Source organism: Medicago truncatula, chromosome 3 (assembly GCF_003473485.1).
Source record: "Medicago truncatula cultivar Jemalong A17 chromosome 3, MtrunA17r5.0-ANR, whole genome shotgun sequence".
Classification (NCBI taxonomy): Eukaryota; Viridiplantae; Streptophyta; class Magnoliopsida; order Fabales; family Fabaceae; genus Medicago; species Medicago truncatula.
In genome coordinates, this window is record NC_053044.1 from 19,413,164 (window position 1) to 19,427,357 (window position 14,194).

General features: G+C 39.4%; 1 protein-coding gene across 1 annotated transcript; it reads left to right on the forward strand.

The window, feature by feature from the left end:
- Positions 1–10,256: 10,256 nt before the first annotated feature.
- On the forward strand, positions 10,257–13,287 carry LOC120579538 (uncharacterized). Its single transcript, XM_039831960.1, has 5 exons — positions 10,257–11,850; positions 11,934–12,168; positions 12,452–12,815; positions 12,885–13,178; positions 13,279–13,287. The coding sequence occupies exons 1-5, from the start codon at positions 10,257–10,259 to the stop codon at positions 13,285–13,287; spliced, it is 2,496 nt and encodes an 831-aa protein (XP_039687894.1).
- The last annotated feature ends 907 nt before the right edge of the window (positions 13,288–14,194 follow it).

Genomic DNA, 14,194 nt, shown 5'->3' on the forward strand with positions numbered 1-14,194 from the left:
TAAGTGTATTCTGAGCTATTGCATAACTAGGCCTCAAATACTCCTATAAAAGTCGCAACCTAAAAACATATGATCAATACTCCCTCCGTTCCATAATAACCGAGTTTGAAGAAGAAAACAAATGTTTCAAAATAATGAGTCATTTCACTTTTGAATACAATATTAATGAATACTATTTCATCACTATTTTAGAACATCTTCTTATTCCTAAACAAAGCTTTGTTGCCCTAATTTTAACCTAATATTTTAACCCTATTATTTTAGCAACTTTTCCCTCCTTTAAAACCTAACCATATTTCCTAATTCTCCTCCTCCAAACCCTAACCATCTAAGTTCACTCCTCCTAAACCATATTTTCTAATTCCCCTCCTCCAAACCCTAGCCAATATATTTTAATCTTTTCTCCTAAACCGAAATCTCTTTTTAAAACCATATATTTCTCTCCTCCAAACCCTCACTGTCATACCCCAAATTTGGCCCGTTTGAAATCTTTTATCCGTTTCTTTTACCATTTAAAACTCGTTTTTGTGTCGTCTTTAATTATTAAAAAAACTGTCATCTTGCATTTAAGTCTCTGCTTGCTTTTTACAACAGTTAAAATCACTTCATCTGTTTTTTTTATAACTTTTAGACGCATTTTATCTTTAAAAGTTTTAGCCATAACGGTCAAGTCATTTTTAAAAAAGGCTTAATTGTATTTTAAAAGTCGCGTTTTTTTTAATCATTTCAGACAAAATTTCGGCAGGGAGGATACTTTGAAGTACCTCATGTCAGATTTCAAAGGGACTTTTTTTATTATTAATTAATATTTTATTTTTATTTTATTTATCATTTTTTATTTTTCTTTTTTTGTTTATTATTATTATTTTATTTTATTATTTTTTTTGAAAAAAAAACAAAGAAAGGAAAGTCACTCACGTGACTTTCTTTCTTCTTTCCTTTTTTTTTTCTTTCTTTCTTTTTGTTTTTCTTCTTTCTTTTCTTTTTTCTTATTATTTTTATTTGTTATTTGTTAAGTCTTTATCCCCAAGTCTCCAACAGGGGTATTTTGGTCTTTGATCTGTATCAGAGCCAACCCTATTTTGTCACTATAAATACACTGTCCAATCATTGGGAAGAGGGTCCAAAAATTCACTGTTCACACGCGTCAGAGTCAGAAAACGGGTCAGATTGGTCCCTATCATACCACAAACACTTTTCCCTTTCTCTCTCATCCAAATTCCAGATCTAACACTAAAAAATCAAAGAAAATGATGAACATTCATATGAGTTCATCATAAACCTTCATTTTTTTTCCAGAAATTTACCTCAAACCTCACGTAATCCCGAACAACAGTCACGAATCATTTCATTTCACCCATACACAAGGTGTTTCATTCTCGGATCTAGAACAACACAAACCATACCAAACCGTAAATCCAACCCAAACCAAACCGGTTCCAAGCTTCAAAGAACCAGATCGGAGCTAAATAGACCGGATTCGCGAGAAAGAAAACGGAACGCGCACATAAAGAAAGAACAAGAGCAAATCGGACCAGAAACAACAACAACAAAGCAAAAAGAGGTAAAAAAATTTCAAATCTTCATTTGTAGATCTAGCTCAAATCTCTCTACCCTTTTTAAAACTAACACCGGATTTGTATAGAGGAGAAGGAGAAGAAGCTTTTGATGTAAAAAAATTTCAAAAAAAAAAATAAAAAAAGCTCCGACGCGGCGGCGCTATGGCCGACCACCGCGCCGGAGCAGCTCCGGCCACCACTCCTCATCTTCTCCGGTGACTTTTTTTAGAGAGAAGGGAGAGCTTCTCTCTCTAAGTTTAACTTAGAGAGAGAAGTGTTTTGGAATTGTATTGTTTTTTTTTGTTAAAATTGCTTTTATAGTGCTTTCTTTTTTGCCGGATCACACGCGCGCGTATTCATAACCTTACGATGCTCCATCGCGTTAGTAGCCAGCAGATCTGGATCGTTCCTTGATCTGACGGCTACTGTATGATCTGTCTTTAAATCCTGTATGTGTTCCGCTGTATGGACTGTGGTGTGTTTTCTGTTTGAACCGTCAGATCGTTGATCTGACGGTCGCTATGCTTTCTGTGATTTCCTTCCTTTTTTCTGTTTATTTTTAAAACCGTTGGATCTTAGATCCTATGGCTGTGATGAGATCTTGGGATTCAGATCTGGACCTCTGGATTCATCCAACGGTCCAGATTAGATCCTGCTGAGCCAATATATTTTTTTTATTTCTTATTTTTAATTGTCTTTATTTTTAAATACTATTTTTTACACTTTTTTGACATTTTTGTGTTTAGAGAAATTCCAAAAATATTTTTCTCACCATTTTAATTTTCTCTAATTTTAAAAATCCATCCTATTTGTTTTCTTTTAAATTTTTTTTTTTTGTTTATTTCTTATATGATGATCTTAATTATTGTTTGTCTTAATTCCTTGCTTTTTATTACTTATGTCTCATTCACCATGATATTTCTTATGTTACTAACGATTTAATTTTTGTCTTGAATCATAGCATGCACATTTAATTTTCTCATCATTTTGTTTTGTCATTGATTTAGTGTGTATAAATAGGGAATTGATGTAATTTTATTTCTTGCATTTTTGTTTTGGCATAAAGGCCTTAGGGTGGTATTTAGGAATTGATGTAATAATCTAGGTAACACAAGCACCGACACTTGCACCGACACTACCACAATTTATTTACCGCTTTCCGTTCGCTTTTACGATGTTACGTTAGTTTTCACCGTTAGTTTAGAAAAATCATTTTTCTCAAAAAAATCAAATATGCAAAACTTCAAAATCATTTTCTTAATAACTTTTTTTCCTTTATTTCTTAATCAAACTTTCAATTAACCTCACTCATTTCTTTTATCTCATGCCTTGAGGCCTCTTTCTCTTCTTAAAACCATTTTCAAAAATCTTAAAATCAACCTAACCCACCAAAGAAATTTTTTAGTGGAACTACGTCGGTTTTGATCCCTTTCCCAAAAAGGGTACGTAGGCAGAGGACTTGTCCTTCCAAATCAAATAAAAATAACCAAAAAACATACTTCTTCTCCCTCCATTCTTTCACTTAGATTTTAGGTAATAATTTTTCAAGTAAGCCAAATGAATTTAGCACAAGATAATCTAGGTAAGCGGTTCCTTCGGAGTACCGAAGTCGTTTAGGGTGCTTAACACCTTCCCTATTCGAAACCAACCCCCGAATCCAAAGTCTCGATAAGGGTTTTTACTCATTTTTTCCCTTCCCACGAATAAAAATTGAGAGTTCAAAGATTGACGATTCAAATCAATCAATGGTTTGATATTCGAAAATCGGGGAGCACAGAATGGCGACTTCACTGGGGAGTTAGATCCTACGCGGGTTAAACCCACCTTACTTTCTTTATTTTGTGCTTTATTATTTGTTTACGCTTTGTAAATATTTTCTTGCATGTCTACGTGAGTGGTGAGATAAGCTCTACACCCGAGCTTGAGGGAAACTTAAGATAGGACGGTGGTATAATCATAGTTCCATGCCAAGAGTACTCTTCGGTATTGGCACATGTGATAACCCCACTCAACGGAGGGATCTTGGAAGTATATGTTGTCAACGTGAGTACTCATGTTTGGCATGCTATTTTCAAGTGACCTTTGAAGTTGAGGACTGTTAGTCACCTTTAACCCATCTTGGCCTTTTAGGACGTAGTGCGGTGGCTAATCGAGAGTACTCTTGAATTAGTTGATACGCGATACTACACCCAAACGAGACTTTCCGACGAATATAATTGGAATGGGAGTACTCCCGTCACCCGATAAATATTCGGAAGTGGTTAAAGGCTTTGGGAACTTGGTAGAACCCTTGTTACAAGTGCAATTTAAAACCTTAGTCCTTACCAAATGGCGTTGTTACCCTTTGACTCCAACATCCTATGTGCTTTAGTATTATCATGCATACATGCATCCATTCATAAATATTTTTTCCATTCATCAAATTTTTTTTTTTTTGAAGGACTTATAAAAGCTTTGTTGTAAACATTGTAGATATGAGAAGCCTTAGGCAGTATAGTTTCAGGAAGCCAGATCTCTTGAGTTTGAGGAAGCTAGGGAAGAAAGTGGTTTGTACGGACGATTTCTACAAGCAACATGGAAATTTGATGGGTGTTGTTAAGACAGATATCGACGAAGGGCTTCTCAACGCTTTTGTTCAGTTCTATGACCCGGGCTACCATTGCTTTACTTTTCAAGATTACCAGATCCTTCCCACCTTGGAGGAGTACTCTTGTTGGATTAATCTACCAGTGTTGGACAAAGTACCTTTCAGTGGCCTTGAGGAAACTCCCAAGCATTCAACCATTGCCGCAGCCCTCCATCTTGAAACGGCCGAAGTGAAAGCACATCTCATCACTAGGGGGAAATTTTTGGGTTTCTCCACCGATTTCCTTTACGAAAGGACCACATTCTTTGACAAAATGGGGGTTGCCTATGCTTTTAACTCCATCCTTGCCTTGCTTATTTATGGCCTCGTACTCTTCCCTAGCCTCGACAACTTTGTGGACATCAAGGCTATCCAAATTTTCTTGTCAAGGAACCCTGTCCCTACCTTATTAGGTGATACCTATCTTTCCATCCATAGACGCACTCAAGCTGGTCGTGGAACTATCCTTTGTTGTGCACAATTGCTATATCGGTGGATCACCTCTCACTTACCCCGAACTCCTCGCTTCACCACCAATCCAGAAAACCTTCTTTGGTCAAAAAGACTCATGTCCCTTACTCCAGCCGAGGTAGTGTGGTACGATCGGGTTTATGACAAAGGAACCATTATTGACAGTTGTGGGAAATTCTCCAATGTACCACTTCTTGGGTTGGAAGGAGGAATTAGCTACAATCCTACACTTGCCCGACGCCAGTTCGGATATCCCATGGAAGGGAAACCTCTCAGCATCTATCTAGAGAATGTATATTACCTCAACATAGATGACAGTAAAGGCATGAGGGAGCAGGTTGTGCGAGCTTGGCACACCATTCGTAGAAGAGACAAAGGCCAGTTAGGGAAGAAGACAGGTGCCGTTCATGAATCATACACTCAGTGGGTGATAGATAGAGCTGTCCAAATTGGGATGCCTTACAAGATATCAAGATTTGTATCTGCAATCACTCCAGCACCACCCCTACCTATGACCTTTGACACCGAGAAGGAATACCAAGAGCGTTTAGCTGAGGCGGAACGTGAAGTACATAGGTGGAAAAGAGAGTATCAGAAAAAGGATCAGGAGTATGAGGCTGTAATGGTCCTACTAGAGCAAGAAGCCTATGATAGCCATAAGAAAGATGTGGTAATCGCCCAGCTGAGAAAAAGTATCAAGGAGAAAGATGCCGCACTTGATCAAATTCCCGGGCGGAAGAAGAAACGCATGGATCTCTTTGATGGGCCGCATTCCGATTTTGAGGATTAGTTCGCTTCAGAGGCTTGAGAGTCTTTTTAGTTTGTTTTTGATGTTTTTATTTATGGAGTCTATCCCTTGGCTCACTTTGTTTAAAGGGAATTATCTTGTTTTACTTTGAAAGTCTATCTCTTGGCTTTGTTATTAGAAAGGGAATTATCTTGTAATCAACTTTGTTTTTTATGATTTGTTTAGGTTGGTATGTTTACAAAATTGCTTCTATAGGTCCTTCAATAAAAATAAAAAATATATATATATAAAAATTGCATATTTTGGCATATAGCATATCATGCATCATATTACATTCATAAAAAGTGTCAAAATCAAGTCTCATACTCTCCTCATTTCTGCCTCAGAAAAGCAAAGTGGCCCGGCGTATTCAGTACAAACCCACTCGCATTCACAACACTCGAGCTCATATCAAGAAGAGGATGTTAGCGGCAGAACAGGAAAACGCTCAGCTCAGAGAGGAACTGGTTAACCTCAAGGGAGAGATGGAAAGAATGACACTTATGATGGAAACTATGATGGCTGAGAGAGAGCAAGCAGCAATCTCCAATTCAACTCCTGTTGTGGTCGTAACAGCTGCACCTGAGGGTCCCCCGCAACCATCTCCGACTACTACTACAACTATCGGCCTCACCCAGCCTCTGATGACTGATTTTTCTTCTGGTAATATGGCAACTATGGGTAACTCAGGCTTCCGTCCTCTTGGCCCCCAGTGTAACAGCCCAATTTTTAGCTAGATTTATTTTAATTACTTTTAATTGTGTTTGTGTGTGATTAAATGTGCTTGTGTGTATTTAATTGTCGTCGGGTGCATTTACATGGATTACCGTATTAGAGGGGTATTTTGGTCATTTGGCGGATAAGGGTAAAATGGTAATTTTGGTGAGAATCATTTTAATATTTAGTGAGAACCCTTATTTTACTAAGTTACTAGTGTAGTGATTAGTTTTTATCGTTGGTGACCGTTCGTTATATTTTACCGTTGTTAGTAATTACCGTTGAGTGGATAGAAACTTTTTGGAATTATGTTAGAATGAGTTAGGCCCATTAGAATTTGGAATTGAGCCCATTAAGGGAGATAACATTAGGGTTGTCATAGGAAAATATCTTTCATTCACTTCACAAAACATTTTCCTAGAGAGAGAGGGAGATAGAGCGAGAAAGAGGTGAAGAGAAGAACAAGAGTGTTGAAGGGAAAGCTTGGGGAATCAATTTGGGTGACCTAGGAGCTGAATTGAAGCAAGGGTTAGAGATAATCAACTTCAAAGGTAAGGGGGTTAGTTATTATCATAATCATGTACAATCTTTGCATTTTCTCATGTTGTATGAAAATGGGTTGGTGAACAATTGTTGTTAAATTCGTGCTCTTGCTGTGATGCTATTTTCTTGTGCTTGAATTGATGATTATGGTATGTTTATGGGTGAAATTACATGTTTCAAAGTATGTATAAATGTTAAGTTATGAAATTATGCTTAATTGATGAAATTTGATATGCTTTGATTGAAAAGAGATGTGATTCATATTCCATTAATGTGGTTATTGTTAACTGATGCTATTGTAAGTGAATTATGATTTGGGTATACTTAATTGTGGATTGATGATGAGAAATAAATTGTTGTTGATGGTTTTGTGAAATTAGTGAAGTTGAGTTAAGTGTTCATGTGAAGGACCAAAATGAACTTTTTGATATATATATGGTTGTTGACTGAAATTTTGTTATTGTTGGATGAATTGAACCTATGAGAATTTCTGTTTTCACGTTGTGGTTATGTTAGTTGAGTCGTTTGGGAGAAAACGGATTTTTCGTGTGAAATGTCGATGTTTAAGCGTTTTCGCCAATAAGTGATTATGTGAGGTTCTGGAAAATGACTTTTGGGGATAGTTGAAACATGAAATTTTTATAGATTATGTTAGAGTCAAGTGTCAGGATCGTGTAGGTGAAAACGGCATCAAAATCCGATTAACGGTTTGCATTTTACGCGCGAAATGGTGAAAAACGCACTTTTGGAAAAGCTGTAAGCGAACAGGCCAGAAGCACACTTCAGAAGCATACTTCAGAAGCACACTTCAGAAGCACACTTCAGAAGCGTACTTCAGAAGCACTCTTCAGAAGCGTACTTCAGGAGCACTCTTCAGAAGTAGGCCAGAAGCTTCTCAAGAAGCGCCAGTTCCAGCATCTCCTGTTTCGCGTTCTTGCGTCTTTTTCACCTATTTCTGTTTCGAATTGGCCTTTGGTGTAAACATGAAAGTTTTAGATAATTTTGTTAGCTTTCTAATGGCGTTGGTTTCAGGTCCAAATGATTTTTAGAACTCGAGTTATGATCAAATTACTACACATGGGTCATGTGAATTTTTGTGAAAACTTAGCATAACTTTTTCTATGAGTCGTGAAACTTTTCCAAACTTGATATTGGGCTTAATGAAGTATTAGAGGGAATAATTGAGTATGTAAATATGTAATTGGGATGTGATAATGATCATGAGATATATTTTGCTATCTTACTTGGAATATGAGAATGCTTGAATTGGTGAAACTATATGATATAATTGATGTTGAGTGACATTGTTGATTATTGATAATATGTTGATGTGTGATGATGAATTCTATGATTTATTTGTGTGGGCATGTTTTCTTGATAATGCAATGTTGTGGAGATAATCAATATAATTGGGTGTTGTCCTATATATTGAGTTGAGATTGTGATTTGTTGTCGCATTATCGAGTCCTTACACATGTCCATGCATCATAGTCGTTGTTGCTGTAAAAGGGATGAATCTTTTACTTCGAGATTATTGTAAGGCAGAGGTGAGCCTTACATGCGATGTTGACTTGTCCATCGGAGGTGACGACCTTGTTGAGATTTGGTACCACATGCATTTATGTGTCAATAAGTGCATATCATAGCATGAGTCCTATGTGAAATATGTGATTGGTGATGAATGGAGAAGAATGAAAGTTGATAATGATTGTTTGTGATTGATGTTGTGAATGAATATTTATGATTGGATAATTATTCATGTGATTGATATCTGTGGATATGAACTATCAAGTTGTGATATAAGTATTTATGCATGACTATTATTATTCAAGTACATGATATTATTTGATTTGATTATTATCTGGATTATGATAATGTAATGCTTACCCCCAGTGGTTTTAACCGCCTACTTGCCTGTATGGGTGAGTAGACGTTGTGCAGGAGTAGTCTCGGTGAGTCTTTGCTTGGGATATCGGGAGCTTCCTCCGATATCGGTGTCGTGTCGGCTCTGATCTAGGCTTGTCGTGTCGGTCTAGATTAGGTTGTTTATATTTTCGTTGGGATTATTATTTTGTTGATGACTACCCGATGTTTGGGTTTTGAGATTTATCTTTTGGATATGATTTATTTGCTCATGGCATGTATATATTTGATCACTCTGATTTATATTCCGCTGTAACTGTTGAGGTTTACATACATGTCTATCAGTTTTTGAATTTTGAATAAGACGTAATCTCTATTTCTTGAATAAATGTATTATTCGCATGTTTAATTGCTTTAATAGAAATAGGAGCGTTACACCCAGGGTCTCTTTTCTACTCCTCAGTATTCCATGCCTCCAGGCTACCCTTGGGGCATGCCGCTTGCAGCTAATGGGGTTTTTCGTCCAAGTGCTACTGAAATGCCATTCGCACATGGTCAACAGACTTCACCTTTTTTTCAGATGGGCCAGCTATTTCCTCAGGCTGCTATGACTCAAGCAGGACCCACTGTGCATGTTGAGCCACATCAGGAAGAGCAGATTTATCATTCTGACAGTGTGATGGGGGACGACAAAGCAGTTAACTGGGAAGAGAGGTTCGGGGCTTTGGAAAAAGAGATGAGTAACATGCGTGGTAAAGAAGCAGTCGTCCAGAGTATATACGATCTTTGCTTGGTACCAGATGTGGATATACCCCCAAAATTCAAGATGCCTGTGTTTGAGAAATACCAAGGGGACTCGTGCCCACAAAATCATCTAACCATGTATATTACGAAGATGATAGCTTACAGGAACAACGTACCTTTGCTCATTCATTGCTTCCAGGACAGTTTGACCGGTCCTGCACATACTTGGTTTATGGGATTGAAAGGCATTACTACGTTTGAACAATTGGCTGACGCTTTCATGCAACAATACAAATACAACACGTATCTGGCGCCTAGTCGCAAAGAGTTGCAGTCCTTGACCCAGAAGGACAAAGAATCATTCAAAGAGTATGCACAACGCTTCATCCAGAAGGCCTCCCAGATTTGTCCGCCCTTGGATGAAAGGGAATTATCCGAGATGTTCTATGAGACTCTGAGCCCTTGCTATTCAGAGAAAATGATTGTTTGTGCATCACAGAAATTCACCGACCTAGAAGAGACGGGGATACGTATTGAGGATTGGGCTCGTAAGGGAGCTGGTTCTTCAGGTGGTTCTGCAGGAAGTTCGTCTAATGGTAACAAGAAGTTTGGTAATGGTTACTCAAAAAGGAATGCTCAAGAAGTCGGCATGGTGGCCCATGGAGGATCTCAGCCTGTGTACCCTAGTCATCCTTATGTTGCTAACATTACCCCACAAATGACCGCTCCCTAGAACCCAAATTATCAACCACCAAGACCTCAAGGACCTTCACCATACTATCCACCACTATATCAACTACCATACAACCCACAACAATTCCCTCAACAACCATATTACCCCCAACAACCATACCAACAAAGGCCACAATACCCACCACAACAACAACCCCGTCCTCAAGCTCCCTACAATCAGCAAAATCAAAAACAACAATTTGATCCCATACCAATGACTTACGGAGCATTACTGCCTTCCTTGCTCGCGCAAAACCTGGTTCACACACTACCACCCCCTCGCATTCCAGATCCTCTCCCACGCTGGTACCGTCCTGAACTTCATTGTGTTTATCATCAAGGGGCAGCAGGTCACGATGTGGAACGTTGTTATGCCCTCAAGAAAGAGGTCCAAAAACTGCTCAATAGCAAAGAGTTAACTTTCGCCGACCCTGATCATGTTGCCCAGAACAATCCTCTGCCTCCCCATGGGCCTGTTGTTAATATGATTCAAGATTGTCAGGAAGATGCTTGCATTCTCTACGCATGTGACATCAAGACCCCTTTGGTACCGATACATGTGAAAATGTGTGAAGTAGCTCTCTTCAGTCATGATCACGAGGCTTGTGAGGTGTGTTCGGTGGATCCTCGTGGTTGCATGCAAGTCCAAAATGATGTGCAAGGTCTCCTAGATAAAAAGGAACTTGTGGTTACAAAGGAAATCAAGAGCAAAAGTGTTTGTGTTGTCACCCCAATATTCAGAGCTAGGAGGCCGCTTGTGATAAACCCTAACAGTGCAAAGCCCGCTGGCACTCCTCTGGTAATCTGTGTCCCAAGGCCTGTACCTCATTCCTCTCAGAAAGCCGTATCTTACAAATATGAAGGCACAATTCTTGAACCCGGAACTGAAACGACCTCACCATCTGTTGTGGACAATATTGCCGAGAGTAGTCAGATTTTGAGAAGCGGCCGCGTTCTTCCTGCTGTGGTTCAGAAAAGCACTAATATTTCGGTCGAAGAAGCAGTAAAGGAGCGGAACACTGGTAAAGGTAGAGTTGGAGAGCATCCCAAAGAGATTGACTATGAGGATGCTGATAAAATCTTAAAGCTGATCAAGAGGAGCGAGTACAGGGTTGTGGACCAATTGTTACAAACCCCTGCAAAGATTTCCATTATGTCTCTGTTATCAAGCTCTGGTGCTCATCGAGATGCCCTGAAGAAAGTACTGGACCAGGCTTTTGTGGATTATGATGTGACTTTGGGCCAGTTTGAAAGTATTATGGGGAATGTGACCGCATGTAACAGTCTGAGTTTCAGTGATGAAGACCTCCCAGCGGAGGGGAAGAAGCACAATCAGGCGTTACTCATCTCTGTACTTTGCAGAACAGACTCTTTATCCAATGTTCTAATAGACACCGGCTCTGCTCTTAATGTAATGCCCAAATCAACCCTTGACCAATTGACATATTCTGAGGCTCTCTTGAGGCCCAGTAAGGTGACGGTGAGGGCATTTGATGGGACCAGAAGATCAGTATATGGTGAGATAGATTTGCCCATCTCAGTAGGCCCACATGAGTTTCAGGTTACTTTTCAAGTCATGGAGATTCAGGCTTCTTTCAGTTGTTTGCTTGGCAGACCATGGATTCATGACGCTGGGGCAGTGACATCCACTCTCCACCAGAAGCTAAAATTTGTAAGCCATGGAAAGCTCATCGCTGTGAGTGGCGAGTCAGCCTTTTTGATCAGCAATTTGTCTGCTTTCTCTGTTATTGGTGGTAGTAGTTCAGATGGGTCATCATTCCAAGGTTTCTCTGCTGAAGGAAGTGTAGGTAAGATTGAATTTGTATGGCTTCGTTGAAGGACGCCCAGAGGGTAATCCAGGAAGGTAAAACTGAAGGTTGGGGTCAGCTAGTGGAGTTACCAGAGAACAAGCGCAAGGAAGGGATTGGTTTTCTTAACAGTAGGTCTGGGATGTTTGACCCTACCGAAGGCTCTTTCCGCAGTGCTGGATTCATCCACGATTCGCCAGAGATCAATGCAATTACCGATGATGCGCCTGGAGGAGTGGCACCTGTCTTTGTAACACCTGGAGGAGCATGCTGCAACTGGATTGCTGTGGACATTCCTTCTGTGATACCCCGATCTAAGTAATATGTTTGTATTGTCTTTTGTTTCTTTTACTTTTAAGAAAACTCCTTTCGTTCTGCCCAAGACGAAAGTGAAATCATTAAGGGCTTTGTATTTGCTTACAATACTTTTATTATGAATGAAAATCGCCGTTTCTGTCACGGCCTTTATTTTTATTTATTCTTTGCATTTTCTGGAAAAAATGGTAATAGAAAAATCAAAAAAATTGTTCTCGTTTTCTTTTAAATTTCAAAATCAAAGGTCTGCATTTACTCATTAAAATCAATCATGAATCATGTGCAGACTGAACATAAGCGAGCCCGTTGAACACAGTAACCCCATGCTTCCTCCCAACTTTGAGGTTCCGGTTTACGAGGCTATAGTAGAGGAGGATGACGAGATTCCTGATGAGATCAGATGGATGTTGGAACAAGAAAGAAAGACAATTCAACCTCATCAAGAAGAGATAGAAATCATCAATCTGGGTACTGAGGAAGATAAAAAAGAGATCAAGATTGGGGCATTGTTAGAGGTATCTGTCAAGAAGAGGATAATTGAGCTTCTCAGAGAGTATAATGAAATATTTGCATGGTCATACAAGGACATGCCGGGTCTAGATCCTGATGTTGTGGAACACAGACTGCCTTTGAAGTCTGAGTGTCCTCCAGTAAAGCAGAAATTGAGAAGATCTCATCCCGATATGGCCCTCAAGATCAAAGAGGAAGTGCGAAAGCAGATTGATGCAGGTTTCCTAGTCACATCAGAGTATCCTCAATGGTTGGCCAACATAGTGTCTGTTCCAAAGAAAGATGGCAAAGTCAGAATGTGTGTTGATTATCGGGACTTGAACAAGGCTAGTCCGAAGGATAATTTCCCTTTACCTCACATTGATGTATTGGTTGATAACACTGCTAAGTGCAAGGTTTTCTCCTTCATGGACGGTTTCTCCGGCTACAATCAGATCAGGATGGCTCCTGAGGATAGAGAAAAGACGTCTTTCATCACGCCCTGGGGTGCTTTCTGCTATGTGGTGATGCTATTTGGTTTGATAAATGCTGGTGCCACTTACCAAAGGGGCATGACCAAAATCTTTCATGATATGATTCACAAAGAAATTGAGGTCTACGTAGATGATATGATTGTTAAGTCTGGCATAGAAGAAGAACATGTTGAGTATTTGTTGAAGATGTTTCAGCGGTTGAGAAAGTACAAGCTCCGGTTGAATCCTAACAAATGTACTTTCGGTGTCAGATCTGGTAAACTCCTAGGCTTTATCGTCAGTCAAAAGGGTATTGAAGTTGATCCCGACAAGGTCAGAGCCATCAGAGAAATGCCTGTTCCAAAGACAGAGAAGCAAGTCAGAGGTTTTCTTGGTAGACTCAATTATATCTCCAGATTTATCTCTCACATGACCGCCACATGTGGACCAATTTTCAAGTTACTCCGCAAGGATCAAGGGGTGAAGTGGAATGATGATTGTCAGAAGGCTTTTGATCAAATCAAAGAATGTCTGTTAGAACCTCCAATTCTTGTTCCTCCAGTTGACGGAAGACCTTTGATCATGTATTTAACAGTACTGGAAGATTCCATGGGCTGTGTTTTGGGTCAACAAGATGAAACCGGAAAGAAAGAGCACGCTATCTACTATTTGAGTAAGAAGTTCACTGATTGTGAGTCCCGATATTCTGTACTTGAGAAAACTTGTTGTGCTTTAGCCTGGGCTGCCAAGCGTCTCCGTCATTATATGATTAATCATACAACTTGGTTGATTTCTAAGATGGATCCTATCAAGTACATATTTGAGAAGCCAGCTTTAACTGGAAGAATTGCTCGATGGCAGATGTTATTGTCCGAGTATGATATTGTGTATCGCACCCAGAAAGCAATCAAAGGTAGCATCTTGGCAGACCATTTGGCCCATCAACCAATTGAAGACTATCAACCAATCAAGTTTGACTTCCCAGATGAAGAGGTCATGTATCTAAAAGCGAAAGATTGTGATGAACCGGTGTTCGGTGAAGGTCCTGATCCTGAATCCGAATGGGG

Coding starts and splice junctions, on each gene's coding strand:
- LOC120579538 (XM_039831960.1), top strand. CDS start 10,257: ATGACTTACGGAGCATTACTGCCTTCCTTGCTCGCGCAAAACCTGGTT. Junction 11,851..11,933: donor CTCTGCTGAAGGAAGTGTAG/GTAAGATTGAAT, acceptor GGGGTCAGCTAG/TGGAGTTACCAGAGAACAAG. Junction 12,816..12,884: donor TGAAGTCTGAGTGTCCTCCA/GTAAAGCAGAAA, acceptor GTGCGAAAGCAG/ATTGATGCAGGTTTCCTAGT.